At 39.0% G+C, this 21351-nt stretch overlaps 1 protein-coding gene across 1 annotated transcript; it reads left to right on the forward strand.

Annotated features, from left to right (window-relative positions):
- Positions 1 to 1005: 1005 nt before the first annotated feature.
- On the forward strand, positions 1006 to 21218 carry LOC109627859 (uncharacterized). Its single transcript, XM_069536021.1, has 29 exons — positions 1006 to 1103; positions 1196 to 1314; positions 3759 to 3914; positions 5917 to 6131; positions 6218 to 6303; positions 6409 to 6536; positions 6733 to 6858; positions 7537 to 7727; positions 7814 to 7905; positions 8746 to 8876; positions 9129 to 9253; positions 9346 to 9472; positions 10604 to 10816; positions 10945 to 11115; positions 11790 to 11936; positions 13540 to 13589; positions 13717 to 13849; positions 14039 to 14121; positions 14251 to 14377; positions 15268 to 15458; positions 16277 to 16367; positions 16505 to 16625; positions 16990 to 17171; positions 18031 to 18186; positions 18315 to 18448; positions 18548 to 18681; positions 18769 to 18863; positions 19678 to 19942; positions 20716 to 21218. Exons 1-29 carry the CDS (start codon positions 1031 to 1033, stop codon positions 20814 to 20816), a joined length of 3963 nt encoding a protein of 1320 aa, XP_069392122.1. The 5' UTR covers positions 1006 to 1030; the 3' UTR covers positions 20817 to 21218.
- The last annotated feature ends 133 nt before the right edge of the window (positions 21219 to 21351 follow it).

The following is a 21351-nucleotide window of genomic DNA, read 5'->3' on the forward strand; positions in this document are numbered from 1 at the left end:
GCAAACAGACCGTGGTCAATGGTAAGTTTTGAAAAAGCCATAGACTTCAAGTGTGATGACAATATCACATTCTGAGAGTGTAAAATCTGATCTTCAAATTGTGCCTTTTCACAGAGGACCTCATCTGTGCTGCCGTCAATAGGTAGGTGAATCGCAGTTGTCTGCCGTGGTGACTTTGGATAGGCAGAGTTCCTTTACGCAGCCTAACTAAGATGACAATGATTTTATTTTCATTCTTTTTCTCAGATCGAAACTCAACCAAACCTTGTCGACTGGCAATTCCTCTGAAGCCGTGTGCAATTTAACCGTCATCGAGCACGCCTGTTCCTCTGTAAGCTTATTTTTGTGTCGATTAGCTTAGTAAACATTTGGCTTTTGCTACATTGCAATCCTGAGCAACATCTTTATCAGCTCTGGGATCCTTTTGTCTAATGTGCTGCCTACTTTTTTTCAAGGCTACACATCTCACACCCAGCAACTTGATGAGACTGGTGTCATGCACACTGGAAAGCAACAGGACATACCCGGTGGAGGCCTGGAAGCTTCTCTTCCAAAAAGCTTTGACTTCAATAGACCAGGCTCTTGAATCATTTGCTACCATGGTAAATCCAGCCCCACAATTTCACCAAATCTGTGTTTCCCCGTGGGAAATCGGACTCCTAACCAAAGTGATTTTTTCCAATCCCAGGCTGGCAACGACAGCTTCCCATCCTTGTCAAATGCTCTTGGTGCTCTTGGAGAGGTCAGAATTGCCAACTTCAGCCAGGCAGAGCTACAGAGTGTTGACTTTGTCAGAAGCTGGTTCCATACATTGCGTCCCCTCTTGGCCTCTCCATCCTCCAACTTCCTATTCTGCCTGAGCTCCAAGAACTTCAGCTGCCAATCATACCAGACTGTGTAAGCAAACGTGTGATATATTTCACCAGTGTGAACCAGATTGTAGAAGCTCCTGGAGTTGTCCTGTTGTTTAGATGTGTAAAGTGCTTTCTCAAATTTCAGCATCCAGGTATTCAGCGACCAAAGGCAATCCATGGAGAGAAAAAGACAGCAAAGAGTCTTCACACACTTGGTCAAACCATTCCTCTCAAGAAATGACTCCTCAGGTAAAGGCAGACACTAAGGCTCATTTAGCTCATGTCTTGGCCACAACAGTGGCAGCATTCCACCAACGTCTTTGTTTCTGTCTCCTTTGCAGATCCTGGCTGTGTCTCATCGGTCAATGGTAGTACAGAATGGCTACAGGCGAACATCGGCCCCTTCTCTGAGTTTGCGACCCTGAAGGAATTGCAAGACCTCAATCCCAACTTCTCCAGTGTGAGTGGAGACTGCTGTTGCAGCATTTTCTCATTGCCAACTGTAAAGTCTTAACTATTGTTTTGCGATTGTTGTTGTTTGATTGCATAGTCATCTCTGTTTTTTCCCCTGAATTGTCAGTCATCACTTCTGCTCAGGTGGCGCAGCTGACAGAATGACCAGCTTGTATGACTAGCAGCTGTTTGCCTCTGCTAACCATTGCAGTTTCAGTACCTGCAGTTGCTCATGACAAATATCATGCATAATAATATAAGATCACTGTGACCTTTATCTTTGTTTATGTAATAGGCCAAAAAACCTGTTTTTTGTGAGTTTACTATTACCCTGACCTTTGATTAACAAACCTAATAATTTAATAATTCCTTTTGATGAATATCTGTGTGTTGTATTTTTGAGTTCACCTTTCCCTAGCAGTGCTATGACTAATATGATTAAGACACTCAGGGGCTGACAAAATACTAATTTTCAGAGTTAATCTAAAAGTCATTTTCTCTATAAAAGCACATATGGTACACAAAATATTTGATGTAGGTATAGTTTTTTTATGTTGACTTTGGTCAAATTATATTCAACAAAAGAACATCTGTATGGGGCAGCACAATTTACAAACACATCTGTGGAGATGGGTGTGGCCGGCACTGGGGGAGAGAGAGTCAGAGCTATATTGAGTTGTCTCACACTCTCCTTTTAATGCCATGGTTGCTAGAACGGAGCACTGAAGGGTTAGATAAACATTTTTTAATCTTGTGCGCACAAGTTTTATGTTTGTATTATTCTTGTTGCTCTTGCACAGAGACATAGGATCATCAGGAATCATTTGCTGCACATACTGAAGAATAACAGGCTTACGACAGGACTATGTTTCAATCATAATACATGAGAAATTAAAAAACTCTTAAAGGAACCAAAAAATGAAAATTTATTTTACCTACTCACCAGTATGCCGATGGAGGGATGGGTGAAGTCTTTGAGTCAGTAAAACTGTTTTTGCATCCAAATCCAAAATAATTGAAGATAATGGTCACCACTTCTTGAATGTCTTCCTACGTCCTCAGAAACTACGATAGCAGCCAGCTACCATGTCAAACCGCAAGTCAATATCACCGCCACATCATTTTTTTATTAGTTCACCATATTAGACTGATGCAATAGGTGCTGGTTTCTTTAATGACAACAACATTCGTTAACTCATTAATTCCTGTTTGGCAATTTGTCTTCAAAGTAAAAGTACAATGTTCATTTTGTTGCTGCAATGCTTTACACTTGCAGAGTTTCTATTTTGAAAAGTTGTGAACTTGAACTTGGGTGTGAAGATTGTGTTGATAGCTTAAAAAACCTCTGAGTCGACATGCAATGTATGAAAAAATAACACCAGTAAACTTAAACTTAAACTTATATTTATGCCACACGTGAATCGTAATAAAGCAAATTCAGTTTAATTTTATGAAAATATGCATTGCAGGTAAGCCAGGCATGATAAACAAAGTTTAACTTCACTCTGCAACATATGTTGTACATAAAAAACATTTCCGGATTAGTGTGGGTGGGTGAAATAGGCCTCATGCATCATTAACATGGAAAATATTAATTACATTCTCTAAAATGTGAACATTTCAGAGAATCTCATTCCTGCTATGAGCACTGCAAGCAAGCACTCATTCAGCTCAACTTAGCATATCATTGAGGCGAGGCAGACTCGCCTAAATCCTGGCACAGTGGATGCTTATTTATTTTTACACAGTGCAAAGTTTGAAGAAGAAGGAGAAGTCTAAGTAAGTAGACGAGGCTATAACATGTTTACTTAAAGGGATTCAAATAAACGTGAATTTAATTAGGAAGAGGTCAGAGCCAAACGGTACATTTCTACTGTTAAGCCTATTGAGTCGAGTGTTCCAATTTAGTGACTTTATTGCTAGATTTAGCATCTTTCACCCTCACTAGCGACTAAAAACACACAAAAGGGTCAATCAGTTATGGTTCAATGATAAAAAAAATAAATAAAAAAATAATAATGAATACAACAAAATTCACCCCTTCATCACCCATGTCCCCACCCGCACTCCACCAAAAACATAATCAATGACCAAACAACATATCCAACTTGCAAGAGAATAGGATGCCGGTCGGCAACGCAATGTATGGGACTTAGATGTATCACCATAACATGTGACGTCATTATGCAATCTAGCAACTTTTAGCTACATTTCAGAGAGCCAACTTTTACAGTTTCAGACAGACAGCTGGAATTAAAATTACCACCTGCTAAGTAAACAGCCTGTTCTAAACAGGCATTTAGATTGGGCACTCCATTAGTGAAGGGTTTAAGTCAGCTCACTGTGTAACATGGAAGGTCTAGTGCTAACCTAACCAGACTAACACATGCCATAAAAGGTCAAAGTTCCACTGTTGGTGTTCACTCACTGAAATGTTGCTTGCACTTCTAGGTGGAGGTTGCAGATCTTCTCAGCCTCGATCAGCTGGCCAACTTGGCAGCAACTCCATCCCAGCTAAAGACGATGCAAGACGTGACAAAAATCATGGCAGTCATCAACCCTGACGACTACGGTGTTTTTTTTGACACAGTCTCACCAGCCATTGAGGTGAACATCTAAAATGTATCTTCTTATCAGTAATACTCACACTGTGGTTAACGTTGCACCTAATGTAAACACACCATCTGTTTCAATTTTAACAATCAAACATTACATTATTACATTTCTGTAGCTAATAACTACTAGTTGGGTACTGAAACTGGGTCCTACTCATTTGGTACCTATCATAAAACAGAATTTGGTGCCTCATTTTGGTGCCTGAGCTCTTTACTGAAATAGTTGCCCTGCTTATGGGAAACAAACATCACTGCATGTGCCTAGTTAACATTAACTCTGGTGGAAACACATTCTCAGTATGTAGCCTACAAATACTAGCTATCTCAAACTGGAGTCGACATGACAACAAGAAGCCAAAAGTGTGGCCTTATATTATGCGAAAGTAGTTAAACACCGGAAAAGGCAGCAAATGTCCGAGTGGGGAGCTGGGCCGTCCTGGGAGCAACAGCTTGTAGTGGTATCCACTTGGTTCTAAATGGAGAGAAGTAGAGGAGGGGAGCAGGTGAGGAACAAGACAAACTTAATAAAGCACCTGGCGATGCACAGAATACAACACCCCATACCAAGCACATCAGCAGGGTTTTGGAGCTGGAGTATTTTGCTGTGTTTTGCGCTGAAGCTGTTATTTAGTCGTAAATTATATTTGTTTGGTGAGGTTTGTTTACGATGTGATTTGTATGTATATTTGTTAAGAGTTTTGCACTTTATATTTAAGTTAAATATACTTATATACTTTACACTATTAATAGTTAATATATTTTAATTTGCCTTAAAGGTTCAGTGTGTAAGATTTTTGGCAAAAATTGAATATAAAATAATTGTAGTAATGTTTTCACCAGTGTGTTTCATCTAAATTGTATGTTGTTTTCTTTACTATAGAATGGGCCCTTTATATTTAAATACTTTATATTAACATGGAGGGGGGTCCTTTCTGTGAAGCCTGCCATTTTTTGTCCAAACTAAAATCGTTTAAGTTTTCATGACAGTTTCAAGGGTAAACAGTGTTGCAGCCAAATTAATCAAAGTTAATGTTGACCACCTCTTTATTAAAAATAACATAAAATGCCCCCAAACTGCTCCTGCGGTTTCATCTAAGTGTCCTTAAGCCCCGACATTCAAATAAGATTCGAAAACAGCGTAACTTACATCATGTTTTTGACTAAATGTCTTCTGATATTCTCATCCAGAGCCGCGTTCACATTCGCGCACACACTGCACAAAACTAAATGACATTCAGACGTAATATCAAATGATATTCAGACAGTATGAGGAGTTTACTTTATAGAGAAAATGTTTCTTGTGCATTTTACAATCAGGTGATTGAAATTACATTTCAGTCTTGATGATGATATTGTTTCTTTAAATTCAAAATAAAATTGTTTTTCAAACTAACGGGACAGGATGTGATAGAGAATAAATCTATATTGACTGATTTTGAAGATCAGATAATCATGTGAGGATTTCCATATGTTTTGAATAGTTTCCCAAGAAGAAAACAGGTTAACAGTATATCTGTGGTTCCACTCAGGTGCAACTACAACATGGTGCCGCTTTAAATGTTGCTACAGTAATATATTGTGGCATTTTCTCTTTTCCTTTTATGAAGGATGGTCCTGTGTTCCTAATATGCAAAATGAGATCAGATAGGAAACATAAGAGCTCCTTTCCTCATCATTTACAGAAATAGCTCTTATCTTGAACTGCTGCTGAAATACTAATGGTTCATTTTACTCAATTAGGAACAATTAGGTGAAAAATGCGCCTATCAAATACTCTTCTTTTTTCAATCACCCGATCCCCCTTTTTCTAACTCTTTGTGGATTTTTGTCTTTGCATCTTTCCTTGACCACAGCAAAGGAAACATTTATGAGTATTGGACTTTTTTAGAAAGCTATGATTTATATTTAAATTCTAACATGATGAAAATCAAATATTTTATACTTTTATGGAGGCTAAAACTATTTAATTTCAGCAAACTCTCATTACCCTCTAGACCCACCCGGCAGACTACACAGAGGAGGTGAAATCTGCCTTCCTCCAGGCAGTATATGACAGAGGGAATCTGTCCTCTCCAGCAATAAAGGACACAGAGTTCCTGCTGTGGCTCAGGGTTCGCCTGCGCCCTCTCCTGGTTGACCTCTCTCCCAGCCTGGTGACACCTTTATTTGACATTGGGAAGAACAGGAGTTGTAATAGCAGCCAAGAGATGTAAGTGTGTCTGTGGTGGTCGTAATTGTCATTGTGATGTGATCTGATTGTTGAATTATTTCTGACTAATATTCATCTGAATCTAGCATCACACTGTTGGACACGCTACACTCGACACTTAGGAACAACACTAAAAGGGAAATCTTCAAAAATATCCTCCTCTTCCTCCAAGGTCTGTATAAAAGATCTTTTTATAAATAATCTTGTAGAATGTAGAAAATTATGTACGGCATTTACCATTATGTATGTACTGTTGTGGTGTATTTTTTTAATGCAGGTCCAACACCTCTGAAATGTTACAATGGTGGAAGCTTGTACATCTATCTGAAAGACACATTCCGCAGCTTTGGATTCCCAGATGTGTCCACGTTCACATCTCTTCTGCCAGCAACACGTGAATCAGAGGTGATATAATAGAATCCATCTAGAAATTCATACAGATTGCGGATATTCTTTTGAACAGTGGGGTTAATACGTTTTCACCAAATTCCTTTTCATGATGTGTTTGTCCCAGGGGGTAATACAGTAGTAATTTCAAAATGTTTTTCTGAGTATTGCAATTATTTTATTTATTCATTTCCCCCCTTTCTTTGTGTTTCAGCTCCTAAGTACCATCAACACCTCAGAGCTGAATCAGCTCCTCAGTCAACCCAATATGATTGACAACAACTCTGACATCTGTGTCATTTTCAACAACTACAACAACACTCCTTCCTTCCTAGAAAATGTAAGACCCTTGTCTGAAAGTTGAAATACCACTTTCACATGTTGATACATGGAGAATATTTAATTCTAGTCTTGACATATATCAGAGATATCGTCCAAAACATTGAACCTCTTATTCAAGGAAACGTATTTCCTTAGATAGGAAGTGCCATTGTATACTTTAATGACAGGAGGAAGAAGGTCTTATTTGCCTGTTCGAGGGAATAAGAAGTGTAATCGGTCAGATTTCAGTAGGAAGCCTCATCCTGATCTGTTCCCATTTGCCCATTTGAATTTACTGCATTAAATTAATAAAACCTCGACACCTCCCACAACAAATTCAAAGCCCCTTTATATTTCAGTTGACAGAAAAGCCATGTGATGGCATCTCCATTAGTTGTACATAGCCGTACATTGTACATCTTGTGGGTCATTGGGGTCTCCTCAGGATGTGACAAACCACGAGGCTGGTGTGCCGTTCAGTAACAGTGAGGAAGTGTCAGGGGATAATGTCGGCAACAAATCAGAAAATCATCAAATAAGCACACAGCAAATGGCTGAAGCTTGTCAGCCAATACACGTCATTTCAGTGCTCTGCTTGAGCTTAAACTATGCTTCATACGATATATTATTTTATCACAAGTCTTAAATGATTTGTTTTACAATGCAGTCTCTCATTAAAACTTGTCTATGATGCTAGGAGGATGTTCCAGACAATGTGAAGATGGTGACTCTCCCCTGTGTCTGGCCTTTGGCCCTGAGCAGCAACACCAGATCTGAGGTTACATCCTGGTTCGACCATCGGTTGAGGAACTATCTTAAGTTCCTGAACAAGAGACTCATCAGCCCCACTGAAGTGCAGAATGCTACATGTGTTGCCTTCCAGAAACTGTAAGCTTCCTTTTCACAATGTCACTCCCAGATGGACAGATACAGATCAATGACATAAACATTTGTGTGTTTTCCCTCTTAATTAGGGTCTCTGTAATGGGAACTAACTTCACATACAACAGCTCTGACTTTGGACAGGCTGATGTTTACACCACCATTAAGACCTACTTGAGCTCTGGTAGGTAAAATTCAAGGAATTCTATCTTTATCAACCTTATATTATTGGTCCTTGTACTCAGTACTTGTACAGTTTTTGACTTTGTGTTAATAGTGGTGGTCGAGGGGAAGTTTCACCCAGATCTATAAAATAATGTGGGCAAATAGCGTAACTTTTCAAAATAACACTGAAACTGCTTTCAGACATGTACTGAACTCCGGACCTTCTCCTGACATTCTCTGAAGGGGCTGTATGAGACAACGCAAATGTCTGAGTTAATTGCTGTGGACATTTGCATTTGTCCTGCCAGTCCCCAAGTAAAAACTGTGGATAATGTCTCAATGAGCTCTTGGTATGCTACAACAGGACTATGTCCGGAAAATTCATTGCGAGCGAGTGGGCATGTTGATCACATTTCTAACACGCAGTGGATGCAAGACTGAAAAAAACACAAATAATACAAATATCTCAGGATGAAAAAAGAGATGCTATACATGTAGAAGCAGAAACAAATTATTTCTGTAGCGAAATGTATACGTCACGTCCTGCCTCCTGCGTGCGGTGCTCTAGAGCCACCCCTCACCTGAACTCTCATTATGACATTATGCTCTTGCTGTGAACGTGTCTGACCCAAACAATCTCCTGCAGCGTTTTTCATATGTGAGGCAAGTTGATCTCTGAAACAGGCTTAAGGGATGTAGTGAATTAGACTCAGATAATTGGATGTTTATATTAAATGTCCTTCAACAATATGTCAGAAAAATGCTTCCTTATTCTGAGAACCTATCTTTTATTATTGTACCAATATAGTAATGAATTTACTGTCTATGCATTTATTATTATTTCCCCTCGTTCTCATAGGTTCTGGACCCAGATGCTACGATGCCAATGATCCAGAACTCAACTCAACCTCCTGGTTTGTCAGTTACATTGGCAGCTTTGTGACATTCATCACTCCCGACAATTTAGCCACCTTCATCTCCTCCAGTCAAGTATGTCAAGCATCAGCAACATAGTGTTAGCTTTGTGCCCTCCACCATATCCTGGCACAGTCTTAAAATTTATACTTTAACCTCAACTCCATATTGATAAATACAGTTAATTTAATTTGACTAGCCATAGCTTTCATAATCTGTTTTTGTTTGAACATATTTCCATCGTATGATTATATTATTGTAGATGAACTGAGAAAAAATGCCTCTTTAAGAAATAAAACAACTTCTTCATTGCTATGATTATTTAAGGCTAAAGTGTTCTTGGAGGACCGAGCCAACCTGGAACTCTTCAATAACACAGCCATCCCAGAAAATGTGACCGACTATTATGTCTCACAGCTATTTGAATTCAACCCAACCTTCAGCCTTGTGCAGTAAGTATCAACACAACAACATTTTACACAATACGTCCAAAAATGTATATGGATATTTGGATACATAGATATTGTATTTGTTTACCATTCAGGCTTCCAGGAGCTTTTCTGTGCTCCAATGAGCTCCCAAGTGCAGCGTACACTTCTGTGACTGAGAATGACACCTTACTTGTCTTGAAAGAGATGGCGACATTCTGCAATACAACAGTGAACCCTGAGGTACCAGCTCTTAATGATTCTTCAGAAATAAAGTTTAAATTTGAAAAAATGCTTTTTAAGGATACAACACAAAAATAACACACGAACACAATATAAATCAAATCGTTCTGGGGTTCGAAATTTGTATTTATATTTAAAAAATTGTCAGTGGTCTGTATTTATAGTGTCTTGATGATCCCTCAAAGCGCTTTTCCAGTACAGTTTTGCCATTCACTCATTCACACACACATTCATACAATGCATCTATGTGCTGCACTTTTTCTATGAGGGGCCATTTGGGGTTCAGTAACTTGCCCAAGGACACTTTATCATGCAGATGGGGAAGACAGGGAGCTTTTGGTTGGAGGACGACTTCGCTATACCCCCCAGCCAAAGCTACCGCAATTTAAATCAATTTGATCTGCTGAATCAGGTTTACAGTGTACAAGCATGAATGAGATGTGTGTTTGCACGATGATGGAATGACATGTCCACGCCTGGAGGGGCTGTATTTGAGAAGCTCTGGACTTTCTCAGAAGTTTTTTCCTACCAGCCCAAAACAAAACTCCAGAGGATGTCCGAATGAGTCATTGTGAGAACACATCAGGAGATCCTTGGAAAGATTCACTGCGTTTCTAGGCACAAAAATCTTTTTTTTTTTTAAATCTCAGAAAAAGCATAGCCATACACTTGGAAGACACAGGCGAAGATGTCAAGAGACCAGTTGGTTACACATCACTGTTGATGTACTGAAACCAAAACACATTATCTTCGCAGAAATGGAATTAATACAATACGTTCTGCCCCTGCCTGCAGCACCACCTCTCACCTGAACGCTCCGAAGCTTTCAGTGTTCTTGTGAAGTGGAGAACCTCCTGCTGTGTTCTTCATGTGTAAAAGACATGAGCTTGTGTCTGAAAAACAGCTTTAAATGTAAAGAGAATTATGTTTAAAGAAACAGTTTCTAATTAATGCAAGTATGCAAGTAAATGCATGCAAGTTTTCATTTTCAAGCTTGTTTATTATTTAAATGTGTTAAATTCTACCTTTGCTCCATGCCTCTCTGACAATGCTTTGAAAAGGCTGTCCAGGATTCTTCTCACACAACAATCAAACTATAAAACACTTAAATGTCCTCATTTGATTCTGTAGGCGTCTACTGCTCTGGCATCCAACATTAAGACCATCACACCCGCAACATTTGCGACACTCGGCAGTGCCAGTGCAGCCCTGACCATCAGCAAGATTTCTTCGATTGACCCAGCAGTGCTGATTTCTTCTTTATCTATGCTGAGCAAAGTTGACACTTGGAGCACAGTCCAAGCCAGTGTTATCATCCGGACCATGAGCGTAGGAGGCTTCCAGGTGAGGGCACTATTCTTAACAAAGCTCAAAATCAAAACCGGTTTTGGTTGAGTAAAAAACACAAAATAACAATTTAATGCTTTGCATATACGCATATGTATTAATGTTTGTATAAATGTATTAAACAGATCACAAGTGGATCCTCCATGGAATCTCTTGGTGCTCTTGTTAGCGGAGTTCCATCGGAGTCAATAGACGCAGTTCCAGCTTCTGAGCTACTCAGCATCTCCCAGAGCCCCGCCTTTGTTTCCAGCATGCTGGCAGCCCCTGTCGTTGTCCAACAGACCTTTGTCAAAAAGGTACAGTGTCAGTTTGCAAGATACAGTTCAGTCATTCATGATTCTCAAGTTGAGATCTTAACCATCTGAGGCTGAGACTTTGGGTGTTAATTTTAGGCTCAGGGGAGCACAGACAACATGATATCTAAGTATGTTAACAACACCTTTGATACCAGGGTGCTTATATGTGTTATCAGAGTACATTCATGAGAATGACAGGGTGATCCTCTCTTCTCTGAATCCCCATGCAGACACTACTCGGGGCCACCTCTGCATGTTTCTCTTTTCATATTTCTACATTTGTATGTGTAATTTTGATGTGTGCTTATTTGTGTCCAGAGACGTATTTCACAAAAAACTTCACAACAGGCTTTTACACTCTAACACTCTTTTATTTATTATTCATTTATTTTGTTATTGTTATATACATGTTAGAGCCTTGTGAGCCAATGTAAACTCTGCACTTCAGTTGAAATAGTAAATTTCATTGCATATGTTGGTAAACGTAAGGATGCACTGACAAATTTAATGGTAGCATGTTAAATACAACCATGTTGTGTTGAGTCCTTTCTATATACACCAATTTTAAATAGAAAATAACATTCATCAACTGTATAAAGAAAAATGTGGTTCAGTTCAACCTCAGCCATTTTGAGTTATGATCTTGGTTTTCAATGCATGTCATTTTCTGGTAGATTGTCTCCGTGGACACAAGTCCTGCCAAAGTGGTGCTGAATGTCCCAGATGCCATGGCAACTGAGATCGCACCATCTCTGCTGACGTTTACTGAGAAGACTGTGAACATCAATGTGATGAACAGAAAGACATGGAAACATGATCAGGTCAGTGAATCGTTTTACACAGAGGAGAATGAAGTGAAGGTTTTTAAAATTGAATGCAAATATGTTTAGACTGAGGTCACAGATAGATGACAGAAATTAAATGGATTATGTTTTTCACAGAAGTTACATATCATTAGCCACTTACATTCAATCGCATCAACCATGAGGGTACAAACCCATAACAGCAAAAATTATGTAAGTACAATTAGCTTTAAAAAAAGCCAAACTACAGAGAGATGTGTTTTAAGCCTGCAGACTTTCTGCTGTCCTGATGCCAATGAAGAGCTCATTCCACCATTCGGGAGCCAGGAAATCAAACAGTCATGATTTTGTTGAGTGGCTAGATGTTCCTCACAGTGAGGGAGCAGCAAGCTGATTGGCCGATGCAGAGTAGAGTGGCAGGCTGGGGTGTAAGGTTTAACAATGTCCTGGATGTAGACTGGACCTGATCTGTTCACTGCAGGACTAGTGTCTTGAAGCGGATGTGGGCAGCCAGTGGTAACCAGTGAAGTGAGCGGAGGAGCGGTGTAGTGTAAGAGAACTTAGGTAGGTTGAAGACCAGTCAAGCTGCTACATTCTGGATGAGCTGCAGAGGTAAGATGGTGCTAGCAGGCAAACCAGCCAGGAGCGAGCGCTCCTCTCCACTCATAGCCAAGCATTTGTTGATATATATTTTTCCAGCGTTCCAGAGATCCCAGGGCCTGTCCCGGCAAGTTCACCGTGTCTCTTAGGCTTATCTATCTCTCTATCTCACTCTGGCCGGAGAGCCAGGCGGCATGCACAGGCTCCAATGGCTGAGCCACGGTGCGCAATGCCTGGCTAGACGCACACAGAACGAGTGCCCCTCCTCACTTGCTGAGTATATGGTGTTAGTGAATTCAACACCTTCAAAAATTAAATTAACACCTTCACTCCATCTTGACGGTTTCAACAGCAAAGAACATAACCCCAAACATTCATGAACTGGCTAAAAAAAAACTAGAAGAAGAATGTAGCCGACCTAAATGTGTTTTCTTTTTGCACTTTATCCAATATCCTGTCTATCCTGTTCAATACATGTTGACCCTGTTTGGCCCTCGACGTAGTCCAAGTTTTTAATTTTGGCCCTCTCTGTGATTGAGTTTGACACCACTGGTCTAGAAGGATGACCACAGAAGAGAGAGAGGCTGCTCAAGCAGTGTGAAGTTGCTCAGTGACAGCAAGGAGGGCAGTCTCGGTTGAGTGGTCTGCCTTGAAACAAGACTGCTGAGGATCAAAAAGTTTTGGAATCAACAGATCAATTAGCATATAATGTGACTCCAAAATTTCAATCGAGATAAATCCAATTATTTTGGGATTATCAGTTGATTACTGGAGATACTTATCAACAACCTACAAACCTCCTGTTACATTTACTTAGTGCTCCAGGCGTGAAATAAGGTATAAGATGGAATGAGGTCAGCTTCAAAGTACACAGTAAATGCTGAAAGTATCTGACTCCTAGCACTATCAGGTAAAGCTATTGAAAGTTGACATTAGGTAAAACCCATGTCTTGTGTGTGTTGTCTCACCCATATGTATCTGTAACTGACATTGAATAGTTCTGTTTATTGTGTTCTTCTAGGCTGCCCTGTTCTTTGGGACATTGGGTACAGCAAGCTTTGACACAGAGCAGTAAGTGAACCAGCCAAGTCAACTATTTATTTTTTTGAGTGGTTTTTTTTTATAAATTATTTTTCGCCGCAAATGTATTCCATGCCATTTAACTTTGTTTGTGGTTTTCCACTCTCTCTCTCCACAGGCTTTCTCCATCCATGCTGCAGGGCTTCACATGTACTTCAGCGCAGAAAATGGAGAAAAAAAAGATCCGGGACCTGGTCCGTGCCTGCAGACCAAGGAAGCGCAGGGCCAAAGTGGTGCTGAAGGAATCACAGGTAAAGTCAAATGAAATTTATGTTAAACTAAACTGTTCAACTTGAATTAAAATACAATTATATGGCTCTTTATCTGTAGTTAACTAAATAAATTGGATGTACAATACAAAAATTGTGTGTTGTGTTATGTATTTGTTTACAACTTGTGTAGCAGTTCGTAATGGTCTGTTTTCTCATCATTTTCTACAGCTGACTTGCATGTACAACCTGCTCAATGGAGACATCTCCCAGAAATTCGAAGATTATCCTTCTGACATGCTTCTGTACTTAAAGTAAGTCTCTCTGAGCATCTTTTTCCTCTGACCTTATAAGTTGACACAAGTAAAGTGAACAACGTATATTTGTTACTTTTTATTGTTTGTTTATCGATTGATTCCAATCTTTATATGTAATTATTACAGCAAAAAAGATGTCAAGAAAGCCAACTGCAGGTCATACATTTCTGCAGTTGGTGGTGCAGACTTCACTGTGGCCTCCAGCATTTTGAAGAAGGATTCGCTGCTGCTCAGTGAAGCCAAGACGTGCTTGGTGAGTGCTGTTAAAATTACGATTTACTACAAGAAACAAAAATGAACTTATAATATAACAGAGGATTCTTTAATCTAGAAATATCGAAGCTTGCAAGAGTTAAGTGTATGTTGAGTATAAACATACTGATGCTTATATAAAATACAATGAAATGAAGGCAGCAGAGAATTCCCCTGCTCAGCAAAATACGTTCCTGTGCTGTCAGCCTTGCATATTGTTGTTTATTTCAGTCTTTTGTTAAAAACCTCCATCTGTTTCTCCTTTATCTGCTGGTTTCACAGTCTCACAGTAAAAGATAGAAACAGTTTGAATAAAATTGTCCAAATCTGTTCCAAGATAACCGGAGCTTGAAGCAAAACAATTTGGGTTTTGTAACCAACAAAACCTATGAAGTATATTGTCCATTGAACATGTTCTTACTAGTGGCTTTTTTCTTGTAAAAACTAATCTTGCAAAACTAATCCTCCAAATCCTTTATCCCTTCTGCAATTCGTGGTTTAAATGGCACATCAATTCTTAAACCCTTGCCTTTTTTGTAGCTTATCTTTCATCCACTTAGAATAATTAGATCTGTTAGTTATTCTACAATTATTCTATAACTAATTCTCACATATTCGTATTATTATTCTTTTATTATTATCCTATCTTGGACCAGTCTATATATGTTTTTTTGTCCAAGCTGTTCCAAAAGTTGTTTGAATTAAATTAAATAGATGCATGCAATCCGTGTGCAAAAGCACATTTGTTGCAAAGAGCGTTAGATGGTGCAAATTAATCAGAAAAGTGGTCTGGAGAGGGAATTATCATTGATCTGTATGATACTTTGTGGGTCTCAACTTCAGCACTGTTTTAAAATAGATTCTGTTTATTCAAATCTTTCAACTGAACAGGGCATAAAAGGCTTCACTCTGAGCCGAGACAACGTGGAGGTCCTTGGAAACATGGCCTGCACTCTGAATGGCTCTTACATCGAGAACGCTGATCATCTCATCCTGGAAAAACTCAAAGTCTGCAAAGATCTCTCTGCCAGCCAGGTGGCTTCCATTGAGAAGCTGCTGCTGTCTAGCAAATCACCATACGGGTACAAGAACCGAATCCAATTCACAGCCATTGAGATTATTCTTAATATATTATAATATATTGTTTATATTGTCAGCAATTCCCATAAAATATCATAACCAGCAATCAGCTGATGTCACTAACAACTTTTTGTATCGAGCCAAAACCTGATTCAGTTAAATATCTCTGTGCCATAGAGCTCCATCATTGTTTGAAAAATTAACAACACATTTGTCAGTGAACTTTGTGACACTTATGGAATTTCCTGCGTTATATGTTTAAGCATAAATATAAAAATAGGTATGAATATGAATATTATTAACACTAGACAAAGATGAGTACAATATGAATGTGGATATGTACAATTTTAATGATTATATGGCCGCTTTTGGCGGGAAATTTAAAATCCAAAGTCACAGGTGAGGACATTTAAGCAGTGCAATGATGGGGTCCTGGGCCTTATTGATGAGGCCAGCTGTAGTCAAGGTTTAGAGTCTGTCCCACATGCACCATCTTGCTGCTGTTTATACAAAGCAGTTCACGGAAATGCCAGCAACAGAAATATATTTTGCAGGATCAATGTAAATTTGAACGTCACAAACAGAGAGTCAGAAACTGTTGAGAGATGTACAAACACATTGCTGGTGTTTGCCTTTTGTGTGATTAGATTTTTGATAGAAAAAAACATTTTCTGAATCCAATGAACGCAAATCATCACCATCTTTTGTTTTTAGGTATTATTTATGTATATTTAAGGACTCATTAAATAATAAATCCTCTTGCATAAATTGAGTAGCCAAGCAATAGGCTGAGCTGTAAGAATGTGTCTTCTCTGTGCAGAAATATCAACACCTGGAACAAGGAAACACTGACTGACCTGGGGATCCTTCCTCTGTATTTCACAAAAAACATCTGGGAAAATCTAAAAACTGTATGTGTTTTACTACCTCGGATTGTTCCCATGTTATTGATTCATTTTACCACACTACCACACCAAAGATACATCTAATCCATTGTATGTTTTGTATTAAATCAAGTCATGTTATGTGTTTTTTTTTTCTTTTGCAGAAAACAAAGAGACAGTATCTCAAGAAATTTATGCCAAAACTGAGGAAAAGTAAGACAAAGAAGAGGAAGCTCAAACGTCTGTTCAAACAGATAAGTGCGCGCAAGGCAAAACGGGGAGCAGGTAAAGGTTCAGTTTTTTTGTGTTCTGTTTTACAAAGCTGTTGCTGATACTGGAGCTGGATTCATTAGTGAATTAATAGGTCAATTAATTGAGAGAAATGTAACATTTTGATGATAACTGAATCAGACCTCTCTGTCTGCTCTATTGAATTGTGGGTGTGGGTTTTATTGCTTCAAATCTATATCTTTATAGTCCAGTTTGAAGTCCAGTCAAGTTTGATACCAAAGATTTCAGACAAAACAAGCACTTTGAAGATGTCACCTTGGACTCTAGCTGTATATTGTATTGTAAAAACTACATACTGTATAAAACAGGTGTGTATGTTTGTTTTTCTCATTTTCTAACTTATAATTATTCACAAAAGGCTGCACCCTGAGCAACATCACCCAAATGACAGTGAGTGATCCCTCCTTCCCCTTTGGCTATGATGAGACGCAATTTGGCTACTGCCTGGACGTCCCTGTTCTGAAGGACAATCTCAACTCCATTTGCGAGAAAGTGGATGATGACGATTTCCAGAAAATCATTCTGAAGAAACTTAACCAGGTAAATTTGATACATGAACGGTTGAATGGCTTAATCTTGTATATTATTGACTTTTTAATATAAGGCATATATATTTTTTAAAGAATTACAGACTTACACAAAGAAAAAAAAAGGTTTTGAATTCAGAGACATAACTGACCAACAAATCAATAAATTGGTGAGCGTGTTGTATAACTTCCTGTTCCATTGGTGTTTGTGTTTTGGCTTCTGCTCTACCTCATCCCCACTTAAATCTGTTGCTTTCTTTCCCACCAAGTCTATTTTCCCTCAATATTTACCCTCATTCTGTCCACACACTCTCTTTTAGCAACCCACCTGCTAATTCACAGTGGTTTACATGCTATTGTTGTCGTGCCTCCTTCAGCAATACCAATACTTGTAATTCTGTTGAATTAAAAGTATTGCCAAGATGGAGGCAAGGATTAGTCATTCTCCGATGGAGTTAGCCAGTTTCCCCTCTTTTCCACCAACCTCTTCTCCCTTTCCCATTTTTCTCCACTCACCCCAGGTGATTGAGGCAGATGGCCGCTCACATTGAGTCTGGTTCTTATGGTTCCTTCTAGTTAAGAGGGAGTTTTTTCTCTCCACAGTCGCCAATTCTTACTCACTTTGGGAACTGTTTGGCTTCTCTATAATATTGTGAATATGTAAAGTATTGAGATAATGTATTTTGTGATTTGGCACGATAACGTTTTTATTAAATTGAATTATCCTAATATAAATGTTATCATGTCACAGTGACACTAGCATGGATAATGTTAATATGCTGTGTAGACTGGGATATATCTATTCATGATGAATGACGTGTTTTTACACACCACCATATGTAACTCCACATTGTTTATTCTGTTGTGTTTAGGCATACCCATCAGGTGTTTCGGATAATGAAGTCCAATTCCTTGGTTCAGTGTCACGTGTAGCATCGATTGACGACATCTCCAAGTGGAGCATCACCAAAATCGACACTTTGGCATCGCTCATGAAAGATGAGGATGGATCATGGGAGGCAGAGAAGGTAAAATGTACAAGGACTGTCAAAAAAAGAGAGAGAAAAAACTTTGGAGAGGAATTAAATAGCCTGATGCAGCATGATGCAGTATAACCCAGCCTCATCATTACAGTGTTTTCTTTCATTTTTTCTAGAGCAAAGCAATCATCACAAGTTATCTAAATAGCTCTGGTAACACCCTGGACAGCACTGTGCTCAACACTGTTGGCCCTAACCTTTGCTCGTTGGATGTCAGCACACTGAAGACCATAACCCCGGAAAGCATCAGGTGGGTGTCAGCTTGTAGCTCAAAGATGCCTAAGCACAACCACTGTGAATGACAAGTAAGAGCTAACACTGGTGCCTTCTTCTCCTTCCATCGTGTCAGAAATGCCGGAACACTGAATGTGGCTTCATGTTCGTCTGACCAGAAGAAAGTCCTGTATGAGATCAGTAACACCTCCTTCAGCACACAGCCTAGCAGTCCCACCATCTTTTACAATTTAATTAAATCCGTTTTAGGTGAGAATGCACGGTACCTGTCTTATGACTGATCCTCTATCTCTATGTCATGTCTCTAATTTCTTGTTTTCCCCTCTTGTCTGTCAGGTGGAGCACCTCTGGCAGATGTGAAAACACTGTCAAAACAGAATATCAACATGGATGTCAACACTTTTAAGAGCCTGGACCCCAGTGTGATCGCAGTAAGCATGCTTGTTAAAGTGTAACTTCACCTCTAAGTCTCTCTATGAAAACACAGTGTTGGGAGGTGGGGCTGGGACACGCCTACCTACCGCCACCCCTCACACATACGACATACAAATTGTCTTGCTAAAGCACACGACACAAATGTAGTATCTGGTTAACCCACTCTGGCCTCCATAGTGTTCTGACTGCCTGACCACGTCTCAAGCTGTCGTTGGTGGCAGGGAGCCACCCACCCAAATATATAAACGTCATGATGTAGAGACGTTTCAAACCATATTATGCCCTGAAATGTCCAAGACAGATTGAAACACTAGGTGGTCGTTATGAGCCATGTTTAACTTGTGGATTTTTTATAAATTCAATTTTTCAAAGAACAGCCATAAAAATAAACATTTAAATATGCAGTATCTCTTTAAAGGGAAAACCTGTAAGTGTAAGTACAATCTGTACATTTTTTCGAACATCTTTTCAAGAATACAAAGCAAGTTTACTTTGCTCACAAGTTTTATCAAAGCTCTTGTGGCACTTTGAAAATGACCTCCGGCTGACAGGTATGTTTGTAACCCTGCATATGAATATTTTACTTTTGGGAACTTTATGCCAACCCTTGGAAAAAGCCTGAAGCTGCCAGGGTTTAAATGTAATGCCCATTTATAAATCCATACTGGGTTGTTATAAATGGTTTATCCCCCCAGGAAAAAGGCATGAAACTACTTTCTGTTAAACCTATGACATTTTCCTTGTTGGTCATTGTACAGAGTGTAAAAACATCAAACCAACTCTCTTCACTGTTTCGTTTGAATTCTACAGGATTTGGATGTGCCTACAGTCCAAGACCTCATGGGTTCTCATGTCACGGATCTCCAGTTGTTTGCTGAGGACCCTGTGGTTGATGACTGGGTGAACAGACAGCTGCAGGAAGATCTGGATAGACTGGGTCTAAACCTAGTCAGTAGCAGAGTCAGCGCGACCACACCGCCCACCTCATCTAGCATGACAAATACATTATCATCTGTATCACTGTCGGAATCAACAACTGCACCAGCATCAGCCAGTAGTGTGTCATCAACACAGGGTAAGAAACATCTTTGTTTATTTGTTCGTTAAGTGAATTTAGGCGTGAAGCAGGAGGTCTTTACACACTGGGAATGTTTCAAGAACTGTTGTTGTTATATCACAGAGTAGCAAATTCTCTTCATTGCCGGTATGACAAATTTTGATTCATAATATAAAACAGGTTTTTTGCATTATTGTGTTGTTTAACCCCATTATGTGCAAAGTCCTTAAGTATTGGTTTGTATGTTGTTTGTTTGTAAGCAAGATTACACAAAAACAACTGATTACATTTAATAATATAAACTCTGTACAAGCAGTGGCATACTTACTAATGACTAATGACCAGCCAACACTGATCCTGTAGCCACAAGAGGCCACATGTGCAACCCAGTCTGTGTTTGTGTTGTCATTTCAGTGACAGCAACAATATTCATGACAATAATGTCACCTCGTATAAACAACTGATGTACCACAAGATGTAGTGCTCGTTAATACACAATGAGAATTCACCTCAAGTTCATGATGTATGGCAGCGGTTTGACAACAGATGAAGTTGCACTCCTTGGTTTTGTATCATAATACAATGCACCTTCTAACTAGATTAAATCTAATGTACCTACTCCAGGAACAAATGTTGAGCAACTACAACTTGCCTCAAATTTACAGCACAAGGTTACAGACCTAATGCATGGGATAATGTTAAACTGACCTTGTATTTGTCCCATCACATGCAGTTGAGTATGTTTTTCAATCATCAGTAATTTCACCCTGTATGTTTTTGGCTTCTTCCAGGTACAACCACAAATGGGGGAACAGAGCTCGCCCTACACTCAAGTTCAATATTCCTGGCTGCTGTGCTGACATCCGTGCTTCAAATGCTACAACTAACCTAAATAATGTTGTGACTTTAGCATCCTAATCAATAATCAATAATTATTACATTGTTCAGTAATTCTTATGTCTTGAGTGTGATTCATTAACATTATGGTCAATGTTATTTATATATGCCTGAAGTCATTTGTCAGCTGCTTAATTTGCGCTTCAATCTATCTCTTCATGTTGTAAAACTATGTGACAAAACAATCATAGGAATCAAAATATTCAGTTTTAAGTGATGATCTAAGGGGATAAACATACTGGGATTTGGGAATAAATTATTATAAATGACAATTGTGTTCAATCATTATTAAAAGTGTATCAGAAATAAATCTGACAGATTTACTGAAATTTTCAGTATAATTTTTTCAACTGTATTGCTATTCTTATAATTAATAAATGTATACTAATAAACTGTTGCTTGTATTCCTCTCTTGGAGCAGATTTAAATAGAAATTCAACATAACATGTCCTGATGTTTTCCTTCCTCAATGATCCTTTACTGCACTTTTTAATAGCACCCACATTAGCAGAGCATACATATACAGAAAG

This window comes from Paralichthys olivaceus, chromosome 12, assembly GCF_024713975.1.
Source record: "Paralichthys olivaceus isolate ysfri-2021 chromosome 12, ASM2471397v2, whole genome shotgun sequence".
NCBI lineage: Eukaryota > Metazoa > Chordata > Actinopteri > Pleuronectiformes > Paralichthyidae > Paralichthys > Paralichthys olivaceus.

Coding starts and splice junctions, on each gene's coding strand:
- LOC109627859 (XM_069536021.1), top strand. CDS start 1,031: ATGGAGAGAAAAAGACAGCAAAGAGTCTTCACACACTTGGTCAAACCA. Junction 1,104..1,195: donor CTCAAGAAATGACTCCTCAG/GTAAAGGCAGAC, acceptor TCTCCTTTGCAG/ATCCTGGCTGTGTCTCATCG. Junction 6,859..7,536: donor CTCCTTCCTTCCTAGAAAAT/GTAAGACCCTTG, acceptor CTATGATGCTAG/GAGGATGTTCCAGACAATGT.